This window comes from Eleginops maclovinus, chromosome 15 (genome assembly GCF_036324505.1).
Source record: "Eleginops maclovinus isolate JMC-PN-2008 ecotype Puerto Natales chromosome 15, JC_Emac_rtc_rv5, whole genome shotgun sequence".
In the NCBI taxonomy this organism is placed as follows: domain Eukaryota; kingdom Metazoa; phylum Chordata; class Actinopteri; order Perciformes; family Eleginopidae; genus Eleginops; species Eleginops maclovinus.
This window is the reverse complement of record NC_086363.1, coordinates 16,717,909-16,735,682: the sequence shown is the minus strand read 5'-3', so window position 1 is coordinate 16,735,682 and position 17,774 is coordinate 16,717,909. Positions and strand designations below refer to the sequence as shown.

At 38.4% G+C, this 17,774-nt stretch overlaps 2 protein-coding genes across 5 annotated transcripts in view; one reads left to right on the top strand and one right to left on the bottom strand.

The window, feature by feature from the left end:
* The first annotated feature begins 317 nt into the window (after window positions 1–317).
* Window positions 318–8,985, top strand: fbxo16 (F-box protein 16). The gene is made up of 9 exons (XM_063901449.1): window positions 318–414; window positions 1,467–1,593; window positions 2,197–2,232; window positions 2,400–2,606; window positions 3,395–3,559; window positions 4,440–4,702; window positions 5,650–5,761; window positions 7,212–7,494; window positions 8,482–8,985. Exons 2-9 carry the CDS (start codon window positions 1,495–1,497, stop codon window positions 8,538–8,540), a joined length of 1,224 nt encoding a protein of 407 aa, XP_063757519.1. The 5' UTR covers window positions 318–414; window positions 1,467–1,494; the 3' UTR covers window positions 8,541–8,985.
* Window positions 8,986–9,156: 171 nt separating this feature from the next.
* fam49a (family with sequence similarity 49 member A) overlaps window positions 9,157–17,774 on the bottom strand; it is a 40,054-nt gene continuing 31,436 nt past the window's right edge. For all 4 annotated transcript variants that reach the window (XM_063901452.1, XM_063901450.1, XM_063901454.1 and 1 more), the window contains exons 4-12: window positions 16,753–16,874; window positions 15,926–16,031; window positions 14,671–14,807; window positions 14,499–14,576; window positions 13,481–13,597; window positions 13,192–13,271; window positions 12,956–13,082; window positions 12,738–12,808; window positions 9,157–11,340 (exon numbers count right to left, since the gene is read on the bottom strand). In XM_063901452.1, coding sequence (XP_063757522.1) covers window positions 11,277–11,340; window positions 12,738–12,808; window positions 12,956–13,082; window positions 13,192–13,271; window positions 13,481–13,597; window positions 14,499–14,576; window positions 14,671–14,807; window positions 15,926–16,031; window positions 16,753–16,874 — 902 coding nt within the window. In that variant the 3' untranslated portion in view covers window positions 9,157–11,276. The remainder of the gene's footprint in view (window positions 11,341–12,737; window positions 12,809–12,955; window positions 13,083–13,191; window positions 13,272–13,480; window positions 13,598–14,498; window positions 14,577–14,670; window positions 14,808–15,925; window positions 16,032–16,752; window positions 16,875–17,774) is intronic.

Sequence of the window (17,774 nt, the reverse complement as noted above, 5' to 3'; positions counted from 1 at the left end):
GTTATCAACTGTGCATTAGAGCAATATATATTTCCAGTGTGAAAATACTCATAAACACACAAACTATGTCAGAAAACATGTTCTGAAAGGTCTTTTTTGCAGTATCAGACTATCACGGGCAGATGGTCTGTGCAGCAGTTGCGGTGTCAGGCTTTCTGCAGCTCGTATTTGTCATCATTAAAGTCACTGTCGCCTGCACACTCCACTCTGCACTGTGGTTTGCTTTGCAGCACCCCCCTCTGTGTGTGACAGGCCCTGCCACTCACTGTTACTATGGGAACGAGTAAACTGTGCACAGGAAAGTGGGAAATAGAAGAGAAGAAGAAGAGCTTGGTTTACAGACAAAAAGGCTCTCGGGAGTACACAGAGAGACGGAGAGGGAATGTTTCTCCCTCTGTCAGCAGAAAACTGATGGTGAGTAGAATACTATAGGAGTGTGTGTGTAGCCTACATTATGATAACACTTCATGGTGTGTGCCAGGCGGGACTTAAGTCGTTTACATTTCTTCTAACTGCTCACTGGTTTTCCTAGTTCATGTAGAATTAAAGTTGTATGTTATTTGTGTATTAGTAATTACCAAGTTGAATAATAACGAAGATGGGGGTAATATTACATAGTGCCAATATGTGGCATTATATGTCCACATTTATTCATTGATTGACTATGAAATACTTTATTAATTATACTTAGCAGTAGCATATATAACGATAAAAGGAAGGGACCAAGGAATGTTTCTTGTGGAACTCCAGAAAACATGTCGGATCTTATGAACATATGTTCTCTCACATCGTCTTTTATGCAGGCTAGATTTTCTTATTCTGACATGAAATGTAGGACTCTTGGTTTTATAAGATATGGAATTAAAGATGGAGATTATTTGTGTATTTGGTAACAATGTAGTAACATAAAAGTATAACATATAGTAACATAATAACACAGAAGGGGAGTCTAGAGGTTTATATATCTGACTGCACAAACATCGTTAAACATGATATAGATATATTCACACATTTATTCATTGATTTTGTGTCTAAAACTTTAATAATTATACCTAGTGGTAGCATATATGATAAAAAAGGAGGGGACCAAGACAGCTCCCTTGTGCATCTCCAGAAAATATGTCGTATTTGTTGGACATGTGGTTTTCCGGTACATAAAAGTGTCTTTCTGCAGGCTGGATATGTGTCTTTTTTAATACTTGAACTATTGCTGTAGGACTGACTTTCCTCTGGTTTTAATCTTTATTTTTATAAATCTACACATTTATTCATTGATTTATCATATAAGACTGCACTCACACTCACTGTTCCTTTTGAGTGAGATAAAAGCTGGTATGTTATGTAACTTAACATTTTTAAAGAAGGCTAAACACAAGCCCAAAAGTGTTCAGATGATGTTAAATGGCATGCTGCACACACAGAAATGTAAATTACCTGCTGATAAAGTTTTGTTCTGTGTATTTTAGTGCATCACCTTCACCCAGCTGTTACTCAATGATGCCGCTTGCACAGAGGTCACTTGCCAGCTCTTCCAAGATGCAAACCAAACTGAGCTCCTGGACACCTCTGAACCACGCTCCCTCCAACAGCAAGGTCACCACTCTGAAACATCAGACACAAACAAATGAGTCAGATATATTCTGTGTGTTGATTCAATAAGAAAAACTAACCTCAGTGTATAAAAGACTCCATTACAACTAAAAGTCCTGCAATCACTATCTTACTAGAGTAAATGTACAGAAGTAAGCCTCATATTAACACATTTTGATCAAAATATCAAAAGTTATTGTACTCTTTTTGCAGTAAAATGGACCATATGAACGATTTGTTATCATATATGACATCATTATATTTTGTATACTGATGCATTAATGTAAGAGCAGGAGGGGTCAGTCCCCTCTAAAGATTTTAAGATATTTATACATTGTTATATTACTTGATTAATAGGGCAACACATTTCAACTACCCATATCTGTCTTTATTTTTTCGACTTTAAAATTGTGCTTTCAGTGGAATATTTTGTAATTTTACCCCTTCGGTTGTCATACAGTTATTTAAAAAAAAGCATCTGGTAAATTAACTTTCTCAATTTTTAAAAATGTCAATAAAAAGCCAAGAGAATACATTTGAATAGAATCTAAAATACAATACACCCAATCTGTCATGGTTACTTACATTTTTTCTCTTATTTCTCAGGTGTTTGAAGAAAGGAGGAAACTTCTGGCAAAGTGGGTGAGTTCTATGATGATGATGATGATGATGATGATGATGATGATGATGAAGCTGCTGGTTTTACCCTGTTGAGTGAACTCAGTGTGAGCTCCGGGAGTCGTGAGAACCTCTCCATTGTGCTGATTCTGTGCCTGTGGAGCCTGCTGTGATCTTCCCTCATGTGTCAGATTGACAGGTGGAGTGACAGCCAGAGGAGGGCGGTGCTGCAGGACCTGGTGCTGAGCTGTTCTGTGGAGCAGCTCCTCTTCCTCAGCCTCAGTGTGAGCAGACGGCTCCCCCTGCAGGCGGCTGACTTCACCTGCCTGCTGCCCCGGGCCCTCTGCCTCTACCTCTTCTCCTTCCTGGACCCCCGCAGCCTGAGCCGCTGCGCACAGGTACACACACCATGACACACTCTGTGGATGCAGGCAGAGGGGGAAGAGTACTCAGATATTTTACTTAGAAGAAGTAAGATTGCTGTTTGTTGTGTGTGAGTGCACCGTCAGGATTGCTACTCAATTTCGTTGTACTTGTGTGAAAGGACAATAAAGGAATCTAATCTAAACATAAATCTAACGATACCACAGTGTAAAAGTCCTCCATTCCATTAATAACACTATTAAAGGTTTATCATTTTAATGATGCAGTGTGTATAGGTGGAGCTCATGTTAAATACACAGCAGGGTAGCTGACTTTACTTTAATTTATTTTGTATATCTAATAATATACAAAGTAATTAAAGCTGTATAATAAGTGTTGTTGGCTAAGAAGATTTTAATATTTCCCCCAGAAATGTAGTGGAGTAGAAGTATAGGCCATATAAGTAGCTTCAGGTGGAGCTCAATTTATCTTTGATCACATTTTTATCTGCTGGATATTATGGGACTTTCTTTTACCTGAGAATCAATAAAGCTTGATCTTAATAAGTCTTAACAAAATGGTCTCATCTTATTACATCGTTATATGTTTTATTATAATATTTTGACCTATGTATTTTAATCTGCAAGGTACATAAATGCAGGGAAGTAAAAAAGGACAATATTAAAGATTTAAAGTTAAGTGTCTCAAGATTGTATCCGTCTTAAGTATAATATTACTGTATAACGAATGGTTCAAACTGATGTCTTAACTAGCACTGAGGATTTTTGCATACAAATCCATTTTCTTTAAACCTCTGCTTCAGGTGAGCTGGTGCTGGAGGAGCCTGGTGGAGCTGGATCAGCTGTGGATGCCAAAGTGTGTGAGGCTAGGCTGGTGCCTCACTTTCACCCCGACCCCTCTGGAGCAGGGGGTGTGGAAGAGACTCTACATCCACTCTGTGCAGGAGCTGAGGCTCACCTCACTGCAGGTCAGGAGGTCACACACAGAATAACTCCAGCAGGGGAGGAAGTATTCAGGTTCTTTAACTAAAAGAACTACAATGTAAAGAACTGATTGAACCCATGTCGTGTTTTTAGTATCTTTAGATTATTATGTGTGAACCTGCCTAGGGACTGCACATGCAAATGAAATCATCCACTCTCTGTTGAGAATAATATTATTTATTCATGGTTCCTGTTTAATAAAGATAATATTACCACACTGTGAAAATAATTTATTAAAGCATACATCCTTAATTGAAAATGTAACTTAAGTGACAGAATAATCAGGAAAATGTTCTTAAAGTATTAGGGTTAGTAAAAGAAGGCATTCTCAATTAAGAAACCGTTTGAAATTATTTGAAAGACATTGGTTTTTATTAAAGAAAAAAGCAGCAATTTTTCACAACTGGCACTATAACATTTTTGCATGAAAAATGACTTATACCCTTCTCAAAATAAATATATATTTGTTGATTCATCAACTGATTGATGAATATATTATTCGGTTGGGTAGCTAAATTATAGAAAACATCTTATTTTATGAGTTTTTTGTTTGTTTTATATGTAAAATATTTATTTGCTAAGTTATGAAAGCTGTAGTAGTGTGAAATGTTCAGTATTTATCAAGATATGGAGTAGAATAAGAATGTTGAAAAAGTACTCAATTACTTGGTTAAGGAAATGTGTGTGTTCTTAATAATTGACATTCCAATGCTGATTGGCCTGAAACATGATTCAGGTAAATTTCCTGCACGTTAGCTCAGCAAACTCTTTAAATCTTTAATGCAGGAAAACTGAAATTACATGGTAATTGTATTACATTTTAGTGATAAAATGTAATACAATTCGTTTTTTGTTTACCTCCAGGCCTCCTCCCCCCAGCAGCAGTCGGTGGCTCCACATGTATCCTCCATCAGCAGCAGACCTGAAGATCTGTCAGAAGTCTTCATCAGTGAGGAGGGTGCGGCCTCCAGCAGCCAGCCTACAGGAAGCATCTCCAGGACAGGGTTAAGAAAGGAGAAGCAGCCGGCTGCCCCCCCACCCTGGAGAGACTCTGACAGACATCCTGCAGACATTCTGCGCTTTAACTACCTTGACAACCTGGACCCCTCTGAGCAGGCCCTGAACATGTAAGATGTCCAATAGGATTGTAATTGATCACAAACAAAAACTCACCATGTTAGCACAAACAAACAAACAAACAAACAAACAAACCACTTACTGAACTTCATCATGTTTGTAATGGGACATTTAGTTAGTAGATCATTAATTAATGGTTGTTACATTAGCGCTCCCAATTTGAACGTCAATTCCAAAGTCCAGAGTATAGGGCGGCTGAGACTAGAGTGGTCATCTACCAATCAGAATGTAGGTGGTTTGATCCCAGCCCCCACAGTCAACATCCTGATGTGTCCTTGGGAAATATACTTAAGATACATGGCCAACTGTGTGTGTGTGTGTGTGTGTGTGTGTGTGTGTGTGTGTGTGTGTGTGTGTGTGTGTGTGTGTGTGTGTGTGTGTGTGTGTGTGTGTCTCCCTGAGCAGAGGACACCTTGTATGACAGTTTCTGTATGACTGTGTGTAAATGGGTGCTGAATTGTAAATGGAAAGCGTTCCGTTCACCAGTGATTGGCCAACAAACAAGAGAGATTGAACAATGTCACCTTCTGTATTTACACGCCATACTATATTCAGACACACCTCATAGTCCACAGCCACAATCTGATATATGAGACCTAGACATCGAGAAATATAGCCATATAGCGTTGGTTTTTGTTCCACATACTCTTTAAACTGGGTCTCTTGTCTCTAACAATGCACAAAAATAGGACCAAAAACAGTGTTCCCAATAGTAAAGGTTGTTGTCATCTACAGGATCTTGCAAAGAAGCCCAAATTCTTTCGATAATGCCAGAAACAAAAATATTATAGTAACGCATTATAAGCTTAATGCATTTTTTGCAGCGCAACAGCCTCATGTTGCTCTTTGACCCTCGTCATCTGCAGGTAATATAACCGATTACTATGTTTAGAAGAGTATTAATGGTGTTGCTCCACTTGCTCCTGTCTCTCTGCAGGCGGAGGTCCCTCAGAGCCTCCACCTGCCGCAGCAACACACCGAAGCCAGGCGGCGGGGACCAGAAATCCCTGTCTGAGAGGCACTACAAACTACGCAAAGCCAAATCGATGGTAAAGCACACTCGATCCATCAACCCCCACCCCCCACCCCCCCTGCTGTGACTGTGACCTCCAAGTCTGAATTGGAGGGGGGGGATAAACGCGGGAGGGGTCTCTGGAGATGGTGCAACCAGCAGACATCATGCATTATGGAGCAGCGTTTACACAGCATGTTAATGATGCTGCTCAGAGAGGGAGGCATCAGGGGGGAGAGAAATTATGCTGATGATAGGGTGTGAGGGAGGAGGGGGGAGGAACGGGTGAGACAGAGGACACTGTGGCACTTATTAATCAGGCTTTGGTGGTATTTATCAGACAAAATTAATTAGCATGGAAACTGGAGCTAATAAATTAATACATAGCACACTGTGAAGATGGAACTATTTTACTCAAGTATCACTACATCTGAGGTAGTTTACTTGAGTATTTTCTTGTCATGCCCCTTAACTTCTACTCCACGACAATTTACATTTTGTATTTTACAATACATATCTTACAGGGGCCCTATAATGCACACTTTCAGCTTTATTTTTGTATTTTGTGTCTCTACTGGGACATGTCTCCATGCTATAATGTTCAAAAAGCTCTTTATTTTTCTCATACTGCCTGAAACCAGAGCCCAGTCTGCTCTGATTGATTTGCTGGCCAGTTCTGTTGTCTTTGGTCAACCGCTTGAATCAGAAACAGATGGCTATGTATGCTTCCCTTATTGATAACACAATAAGTACAATATTAAAACAAAGTAGCAGATAGTACACCATGCTAAAAAAAGTAGCAGTATATTTGTTTTTAAGAAAATAAGCATGGAATTGCGGGAGCGTATATTGCACACAGTTTTATATTTACAGACCTGGTATTGCCTATCAGGGGTGTCTATGTGTGTGTGTGTGTGTGTGTGTGTGTGTGTGTGGGGGGGGGGGGTTGCCATCACTACCCTGTCCCCCACCAACTCCCCAGAAAAGAGCTTTAATTTATTTTTATAGAATAATTAGAAGTTGTTTATGTTTTATTTTATTTGACTTTAGACTTTTAAAACTTTAAGCACATTTTTTTTGAACTTACCTTCTTTTACTCAAGTAACATTTTCCATGCAATACTTTTACTTTAACAGAGTATTTTTTCAGTGTGACTAAGGATTATAAAAGAGGATAAATGACAAAACCCACCTGTTTATCCAAGTATAGCCCTTATGATTAGTCGATAGAAAAATGAGTGGGAAGTGTTGTGGTAATATTGAGTTCCAGCTCCTCCAATATTTTCTTTTATTTATTTGAAACTTTCCAAAAATAATTGTGAGGTTTTTGCACTAACAACGTTTGCTTTATAATGCTAATAGTACATTATCCTGAAAAAATAACTGCACTTTGATTTCAATAAGAATTTAAATGCAGGACTCTTGAAACTAGTGAAAACGTGGTTGTCAAGGTAACCCCTCTTCTCTTCCTCTTCCCTCTTCCTTCAGATGTTCCTCAGCTCCAACAGCAGACCCGGAAATCCTCCTCCTCCTCCTCCTCCTCCTCCTCCTCCTCCTACTCTTCCTCTTCCTCCTCCTCTTCATCATGAGACTCGACCCTCTTGGGCTTCTCCCAGTCACGACATCCCCGTAACCAAGGAGACCATCAGCAGCCTGCTGCGCCTGGCCCAGTGGAATGCTGGGATGCGCCCGGGGCCGGTGAGGTCGGCGGTGCCCCGGCTCAGGGAGGAGGCGCTCAGGGCGTCCCAGCGCTCTCACAGGAGCCCCCCCAGTAAGCAGCTAGTGCACCCCCCAGGGCTCAGTGTGATGCAACACACTGCAAGACACACATTCAGGACAAATGATGGGATAGAATCCCTGGATGCTGCAGGAAAGTGCCATCATTTAGGCACTGTTACAATTGCTTAAATGTCAGATCTTATTATTAGATTGTGACCCCATTAGAAATGTTGCTGGTATTGTTACTAATTCCTGAGTGAAGCTGAATAATTCATTCAGAACATTTATTTTCAAAGATAAGCATTTGAAGTTATTGGCTGCAGCTCATCAGCAGGACATCAATTGAAAAACAGTGGGTGAATGTACAGTGTTATAGCAAAGGGGACAGTACAGATAAAAAGCACAACAAATAAAGTAGACCAACATAATAAATAAAGGGCAAAGCACACATCAATAAAAGTAGTGTTATAAAAGTAACAGAACAAATACATTTGAAAGACTTTATTGGATTTCCCTTTAAATATATTATCCTTTTTTAATGTACTTTTAATTCTTTTCTCAAACCTAGACCTCTCCATTCCACTTTTAGTGATAAAAAGGTTCAAAATCACCATTTGCTATTGCTTATTATTTTATTTTCAAATAAAGCTATTTATTTCATGCTGCAGCCAAAACGAAAAGATAAATAGTATTTAAGGTTTTAGATCTTTTTCATGGCAGACCTCGGACGTCAAAGCAGGGACAGTCCAGGTGAAGAAACAGAAAATCAAGTATTTGCGGTTTCAAATGCATCGACAAAATGTTTCAAATGTTTCAAATGCATCGACAAAATGTTTGAAATGTTTCAAATGTTTTTTGTGGGACGGAAAAGGTTCAAAGTGGAATTCTGTGATTGGGCTACTGACCCTTTTATAATCATGTTGACCAATCAGATGTCTCCCTCTGAATAAACCGACTCCTCCACATGACAGTGGTTGTGTTGAGTGATTTGAACCTCAGCTGTAAACATCACTAATACAATGTATTTTCTTATTCCCAGGTATTCCCCTGTTTGAGATTCATCACTGGACTGTGCCTTTTTCAAACACACACGGGTGAAGTTCAACGCCAACATCAGGAAGACGTCAAAGCTCCGCCAAAGGGTGGACTTTATATATTTCTAACATTTAATGCCGCATACAACTGCAATCTCTTGGCATGGTATTGAGTAAGCACAGCACTACTCGTCATTTTAAATCACTATACACTTTTTGACTATGTGAAAAGAATTACAGAAAAGGGTTGACAGAGAACAATTTAGGGGGAAAAAAACGAAAATCAAATCACTCATGAACAGAAAAATGATCTTAAAGGAGACAATGCGTACACAATCTATATATTCTATACACAAACTGAGGATTTGCTGCTTTTCTTTAACTTAGTCGAAACGTTTTAAATATTGGCTTCTGCATTGAATAGTTCTTTTCCTTATTACCTTAAAAACATTGGATCAAAAATACTATATAAACTCACATCAAAACCTATTTAAATTTTGAGGTAAAATGACTCATTCTTAAGTTCGAGTACTTCAGTATATTGCCCCAAAATACTTACTATTCACATGTTACATTTTCAATGCAGTATTTTTACTCGTAGTTGAGTGTTTTTCACAGTGTGGTACTTTTACTTCACCCTGCACAACATGTTGCATATAAGAAAGCCAAAGGAAACCGTGTATAAGAAATGTACCACCTTTATTATCCAATCCACACATCCCATTCAGTACGCAGTACAAAGCCAAAGCAACTCATCTAAACAGTGAGTCTGAACTCCAGAAATATGAAACAATACCTGACGGAAAAAAACTGAATCTGGCGCAGAATTCAACACCTCGCACTCAACACGCAGGAGGGGGGGCTCGGTGTACATCCATCATGATGATTCAGTCAGATATGAAATATCAGTATCATACGCACACCTGCTCCAATTATTGTACACTTACATAGCATTCAAAGTGTGGCTCACACACACATACACAGGTATATATTACTAAATACAAGAGGATCAGAAATAAACAACAGGCCTGAATTAAAGGAAATACCTGACGTGTTAATGCATGTTCATGAACTGAATGTTAATGAAAGCGCGGAGGGGGGTATAGATCTCTACATACTGTATATGGCTTATGATGAAACTGATTTGAAGTATTTGTGTTGTAGGTGGAGTTATTTTAAGCTTAAAACCGTAATATTTCTCAGTGTGTGATTATATTTAAGGCGGTGCCATGAAAAGCAACATGTACTTCAATGTTTTATAATCATGGGGTGATGATGCTGCAGTTATAGTTATTATAGTATGCAACATGGTCAAATTCAAATCTGCTTAGTTATTTTATGGAGAAGTGGAGGTTTTACATTCCAAACATTTTTATTAGTTCCTTTTTTACTCAAATTTCCTATCCATCAACATTAAGAAGTTACTAAAATAAACAAAATTCAATTTAAAACAATGTAATCGAGAATTATGAGATTGTCAAGAACGTTAGGAAATATCCAAGTGAGGATATGACATTAATCATGCTCACAAAATGTGAAGGTCATCATACTTTAGTAGTCAAATTTGAGATAAATACCTAATTTTAAAGAAAAATGTCAGGTTATGAACAGATCCAGGCTGTAGTTCTATTTATAGATGACACAAAATGTAATTAAACTCAACTAAAAGTTTCTATTTAAATAATGACGAGATGAATGTTCCGTTATTCCCTCAGGGAATAAAACCGTTGTATGTTTGAAAGAGAATGTCTGAAACCCTCTGCTCTGATTGGTTAGCTGTGTTGTGATTGGTCAACCGCTTAGAGGAGTCCCGCCCCTTAGCCTATCACGTACAATGTGATGGAGTGTTAGTAAATAGAAGTGTGAGTGTTACATAGTGATGCCATTAGTTTGGAGGGCACTAATAAAAAAGATTTTTTTAAAAACTTGTTCAGTTAAGAAGCACATATCATTTATTCAGAATTAAAGGTCGGCCTTTTTTTTATAGAAATTTCTGTTTAATACAAAAGCCACACACTAAGTCACTTAAAATATGGCGAAACAATCGACCATCATTCAGAAGGATTGCCGCATTAACAGTTAAATAAAAACACATGGTGGGTTGATTTGATTTTGCCTTTACAGAACTCAGATTTAAAGCCAACCGGATCTTACTGGATGTGCAAAGTAAGATTAATGTTCACAGTGGATTTATTTCACAAGATTGGAGTGTGAGAAAAAAAAAATACAACAGCTGAGCATAGAAAGAGAAAATGCTTTTAGCAATACTTACATCAAACCAACCAATCCCTTATCTGCTTCAATGTTTAGCCCTTCACTGCAACACACACTGATTGATTTCATTGAGACTTCAGATCAAGTGAGAAGACAGAAACACTTCCACTTGTTTTAACACACACTGTCACAATCTAAAACGCTCATTATGAAAAGATTTATTTCGCTTCAAATTTGACTAAAAGCTGTACACTGAACTTCTTCCATTGTCAAATAAAAGATTGAGAACGTCATGTTTTTCCGTGTGCCGCTTGCAAAGCTCGTTACATAAGGCTGATGGGTGTCCGTCGTTGTGCTTTGACAGCTGCTGACAGCAGAGGCGAGTCATGTGGTGCTTTCATATTGTTTTTTTGCAAAGTTAGAACAAGGTACAAGGTTTTCCATAGCTCGGAGGGAATGACTATGCAAATACACACGAGTATTAACATAGAGTTTTTTTAAATAATGTAAACATATACATCTTATTTGAGGTCAGAGCATTGATCCTCTTCATATCTGTTTAGATTTAAAAAAAGAAAAGAAAACGTTACTGGAGCATCGTCCGGATGTTCTTCGGAGTGGACTCGTCGTTCAGGTGTTTTGTGGTGAATCTGAGGAGGAACAAGCGTGAAAGTGTATGTGAGCGGGATGTAAACTGAAAACAGAAAATACAAAGCAGCCATCTTGTTTTTGTGCACATGCTAAGGCTAATCTAGTAGTTCTAAACAGAGTTTGGCAAATCCAAGTGGAAAGTTAATGCAGGTTTATCCATTAAATATGATATTTGATGTGTTGAGAAACTACAGATTAACACGTTCTATCTTTGACTACTTCAGGTGGGGGTGGTTTATGAAACAGCTAAAAAAATAATAACTGGAAGACGTAACTCAACACCGTTTGCATAGTAACACACCGTTAAAGGATTATTCAAGTAGTTGGCAATTTATTTTGTGGTGGTTAAAAATCACATCAAAAAATAATTGGTAGCGATGAACAACAAATAAGTAAACAGAAATACATAACACATGTTTGTGCGGTTAAAGACGAACGAAACATATGTTTGGGCAGCTCTGTATTAACAAAAATGTATCTGCTAGCTAAGTCTCGCAGTTAAAGTGAAAATATAGCAGGGTCGTCGATGTCAGCACGCTATACATGCTAGCTGCTAGTCGTAATCAACTGCAAATGTGTACACGACGATATGAACTTCCTGCCCAAACATAATATAAGTCAGGAAATGATCCAGATCACTATACGATTTTTAAAATAGTATTCCTGAGAAACTGGCATCTGTTTACCGTACATCTTTTTAATAAATAATTCTATTGCGTCGCAGATAGGAAAGGCAAAAAGGAAGATAATAAATTAGATCATAGGTTCCCCTTGGAAAATAAAGGATAAGAAAAATAAAAGAGCAGCATTTTGTGAGCATGTTCTTTCTAACATAATAATAACTTTATTTTTTTTAATGAGGTTACATTTTCGCTTCTCTTCCATGATAAGAGCGCAAACCAGTTTTATTAAGTCAGCCAATGATATTCCCAGTTATGGAATTAAACCAAAGCCAAATTTCATGAGTACTTCGTATCCCTGAGTGTAATAGTCACAGGCTACACAGGCTTCAACCACTGCTGCTGTGGCAGCTGAAGCAGCAGCAGCAACAACAGCAACAACAACAACAGCAACAACAGCAACAGCAACAGAGGGTCAGGAGGGGATAGCTCTGTTTATAGCCTTAACATAAGATTTAAAACACATAAATATTGACATGTAATAGTGTGTAACATAGTGCCCATGAAAAATCTAAAGCTAAAGTTAGGAGTTAGTGACGATGTATGCAAGTTAACTACCTAAACGATTTATTAAATTATATACAAAAAACAAAACTATAGGACTACCTATATTGAACTCAAAATGGCGAATTACTACAGAAGGCGGCAAGTTTGCATCCCTGAGATATATACAATATGTTTTTCAGAAGCTCTTTCACACTCCAAAGTGGACCTACTTGAGAGCGTTCAGGAGGCCTTCTACGTTGTCTGCCGGCTGATCCTTCAGGACCTTTATGCAGCCTTTCATCTGAAGAGAGGAACAGAGCAGCATCAGGAACAGAGCCAAGGTTCACAGTGGTGCTGCTATATATACGTGTGTGTGTGTGTGTGTGTGTGTGTGTGTGTGTGTGTGTGTGTGTGTGTGTGTGTGTGTGTGTGTGTGTGTGTGTCTTACGTCTATCTTGGAGGATTTGTTGAAGGCTCCGTTGGGGTGAACGTGGTCATACAGAATGATGACTCCCACCATGACCCTCATACAGAACAGGAGCGTGTCCTCGCTGCTGAACCGACTCGTGTATTCCCTTTGTACAGAGAGGGGAGGAGAGGATTAGAGAGGAGAGTTGTGAAAAGAATGGAAAACTGACTAAAATTTGAAATTGTTTGTTTGTGTAGAAAAGCACGGTGACTCACGGTGTCTCCAGCATGACTTTACAGACGCTGGCCATGGTGCTGAGACAGTCTGTCGTGTTCTCCAGTGGAAGAGTCTTGTTCTGTATGAGACGATGAAGAAATACGTTCAGTTATTAAATAAAAAATAAATAATAATAGACATTTCTGACAGAAAATACGAAAATCCTAATATTCAGAGTGAAAGCAACTGAAATGTCTGAACCCAGAGATTTGCAGCATTGGAAAAACACAATCCCTGTGTGGCAGATGGGTTGCATCCACAGCAGTGATGCAGGGTCAGAGCTCTCACCTCTGTCACAAAGTTGGTGGTTGCGGTGCTGAGCGTCTTCAGCATGGGTGTGGCTTCAGCGTAGAACAGAGACATCCTATTGGCCATCTCGTTGTTCACCTCACTCTCAATGTCCAACTGCAGGAGCACAAACAACCAACAAACATCAACAAAGTGTCAGTGGAGTGAGATTTTCGTCTTTGAGTACATTAATTACAACCTTCTCTGACATATTCTAATACCATAGGACACTATTTTGCCTATTTCTATTTCCTTCTCTCATGTGACATTAAAGACAGTGAACGCGGCCATCTTTTCCTGTCTCCTAACATTATATTCATATTCACAGGAAGCATAAGCATATATGTTAAAGGGCTAAATATGTTTTAAAGGTCTAAACAATATATTATAGGTCTCAGATATATACAGAACATGTATCTGATTTGCTAAAACACCAAACAGATCATTGTAGCATCCCATAAACCCCTCTGTTTCAGCCCTGTTCCAAAAGTGCTGATTCTGTGTCTGTAGCTTTAAATGCTAATGAGCTGCTGCTGGCCACGCCCCCTAAGGACGTGATTGGTTAAAAATCACAATGGTGCTCTAGGAGGAGATCCAGGTGATAAGGAGGACAGGTGTTACCATGGTTGGTTATTGGCTGATGGGTTAACAACAACAAAAAAAACATAGTGACATCACAAAGTGTCCAAAATCTGATCAGCTCATTTTTAGACAGGTTTTATATAAATGGATCAGGACAAAAAGAGAGGGGGTCTTTGTTCCTGAAATTATCTGAGTCTCTTAACACAGAGGGGACATATTTATGTATAAAAGACAGGAAAGATAGGTGACCTTTAAATATGATTTTGAATAAAGTATTGTGAAGAAGTCATATTCCACAGACTGAAAAAACATGTTTTGGTACAGATTCTCTTCAAAATAAACCGATAAAACATATACCATGATCTTTTCATGTTTTTTTCATGACAATAACATTAATCCCTCCTATATCGTAATGGCAATTTCAGTCACAACTCACATTCATGTTGTTTATCCGGTTCCGACTGATGGTTCTTCTGTAGTAGCTGAAGTCGTTCTGGATGGCAGGAATTCTCATCTGAAGGGAAACAAGAATATATTTAAACATCACCGTAGAATAAACAACATTTAATTTAGTAATGAAGGAAGACTGAGTGAGTAGATGAGCAAACCTTGAGCTCGTCGAAGCGCAGAGTGAAGTGGAGGATCTCAGCAAACTGTTTGGCCAGAGCCTGCTCCCTCTCCAGGTGTTGGGTGGGCGTGAAGGGCGGACAGGTCAGGCTCTCCAACAAACTCTGCAGGGCCTCCTCTACACACACACACACACACATTTCAGTTATTGTGAGTTGTCCAGTTTAGATTGAATATGGACATTCAGAGATTTTATAGAAGAGAAGAAAAGATATCAACACTTCATTTGTTTATGACCTGAGTTTCTTAAGTAAAAGTACCCGAGTGTGGGAACATTCTGCTACAGTAAAAGTCCTGCATTCAAAATGTTACTCAAGTAAAAGTAGAAAAGTATCAGCATCAAATGTACTTAAAGTACCCAAAGTAAAAGTAGTCATTGTTTGATTGGTCCATTTCAGAATAATATCTCTGATATGTTTTATAATGATTGATCATTAAAGTGTTCTCAGAGCTGGTAAAGCTGCAGCTAGTTTTAATGGCTTTGTATACTGCAGGGTAGCTGCTGGATTTACTCCAGGTGAACTAAAGTCTGATTTAAGGGCTGATCATATTTACCATCATTAATCCAAATGTGTAAACTGACTAAAGGTATTCAATAATTGTGCAAGTAATTCAAACTTGTACTTAAGAACAGTACTCGAGTTAGTATCTTCCCACCTCTGGTTTTTCACAGACTTTCACAATACACAACTTTTTATCATAAAAAAGAAACTACTTCTTTTTATATTGTAATTATTTATCCAAAAACATTTACAAGATAGATGCAAGAAAAAACATTATGTGACAGTAAAATAAAATGACTAATTTAAAGAGCCCCTGAGTGAAGGAAGACAACCCCTTTTTGTAAGATAAGGATTATGCCCGAAACACAGCAGGCCCTAGCATAGTGACAAAAGAATTAGAATGTTCTGAGAGGCAGGTTAACGCATTTTAAGTGGAATTAAATTATTTTTGACATAGGTCAACATGCCACACGCTTACAGGATGCTGTTTACTGATTGTTGGCGCGTACTATTTTCCATAATGTATTGTTAAATACTCCCTGACAGGTTGGTTTGGTCACTGTTTGTTGCAGAATGAAAGCGTGTCGTGCAGAGGTTGAAACAGCCTCAACAGATTTCTAAAGACATTAGATGCGGCCGATCTTCTGCTGTTTTTCCGGCTTTAAACCGTTCAAAAAGTGGCCACTGAAAAACAAAAAGAGATAACAGATATTTTGTTGCACAATGAGCATACCTAGTCTGAGGGAGAAACTGTAGAACTTCTTGAGTTTGATGACGAGCGGGCACACTGAGTTCCAGGCTCGCTCCTGCAGCATGAAGTCGTTGGGGTTTTGAATTGCCTGGGACATAAATTAAAATTCATCAGAACACATCAGAAAACCTCCATCAATAGAGCCATAATGACCACAGACACACATTTAGTATGTTGAGTAGAAGATTTGACCTCGGAAACTTTCCACTTATTTTAAATGGAGCTTATTCTCGTCTGTCTTGTGCTGCAAACTGTTCAGATGTGTTTCACACTTTGACAGTAGTGTACGCAGTGATGGAGGAATTAATCCTATCATTTCCTTGAGTAAAAGTCCCTATGCTTAATAGTAAAATGACACTGCAATCAAAATCTTCTTAAAGTAAAAGTACAAAAGTATTTTCATCAAAATATACTTAAAGCACTAAGTAGTTATCATGTGTATCATATCTATTAAATGACTGAGTATGATTTTAAATGCATGAATGTGTTCATTACAGCTCATAAAGATATCTTAGCCTATACTGATATTTATTGGTTGATTTATATGTTGTATAAGCTTATAATCTGAATCTATACAGTGACTCAAGCTGTCAGATACATTTAATGGAGTAAAATATATAATACTGGCTTCCAAATGTAGCAGGAGTATAAAGTTGCATTAAATATAGAGAAGTACAAGAACATTACAATTATACTTGAGTAAATGTATATTCCTAATTTTCTGGAGTGTGTGTGTGTGTGTGTGTGTGTGTGTGTGTGTGTGTGTGTGTGTGTGTGTGTGTGTGTGTGTGTGTGTGTGTGTGTCTTACATCTCTGATCTCCTGGCCGGCTCCTTTGTACGATTGCAGGCCGGTCAGGATGTTCTCAGAGTCCTGCAGGACTGAGTTCACCTGGTTCCACACCTCCCGCTCCCCTTCCGTCGGCTGTGCATCTGACACACAGAGCACACACACAGATGTGAATACATGTACACATGCAGGAATACAGATATACAACAAAAAACACACATGCCATAAATATATTAAGCTAATCTACTGAAGTTGTATCAACAAAGTGGTGCAGGAATGAGTCATAAAACCCGGACATGAGTTAGCATTGGGCACTTTCAGTCTCCTAGTCTTTAAATGAACGGTGTTTGGTTAGATGTCTGAAATAATCTGTGGTTAACAAGTGGCTAATGTGACTGGGATGTCTTTAAGCCTAGCGTTACTGTTTTACTTCTGGTGTTTGCTTTGATGCTTCTACAATCATAAAGCGGCGTTCATATGAATAGATTATCCTGCTGAACAAAACGTGTAAAGTATCATAAATGTGTGGTTGCAACTGATCTAATTTACAGTTCCGTAATGCAATTGGAAAAATCCCATTGGCTTTATGTTGAGGAAGCCCTTGCGATGCTAACCCCGGTTTGTGCCTACAAAATGATGTCATCATTGCACCGCTCCGCACAAGTTCAAAACTGATCAGTTTTTGCCTTTTCACATCAAGACTCCATTTGTAATTCTAGCAAAGATTTAGTTTTTCTAGTTTACATTTCAAATTGTAAGTTGATGTGAAAGGGCTTTAATTAAATAAGTAATGACCGGTTTTTTTTTTGTCATGATGGAACAATTTTTGGGGGATCATGGGAATGTGTGCAGAATGCTTTTGCCACTAAATAGTAGCTAAACTAAGATTATGATGACACAAAATCATTCAACATAATGAAGTGTGTTAAAAGCACTATTATGTCACTTCAGTGATCAGTTTGAGCGTTTAGCACACAGGGAATATCAACACGAGTCCATTAACAGTCAGTCCCCAAAATGGGCAGCCAAAACAAATCCTAGTG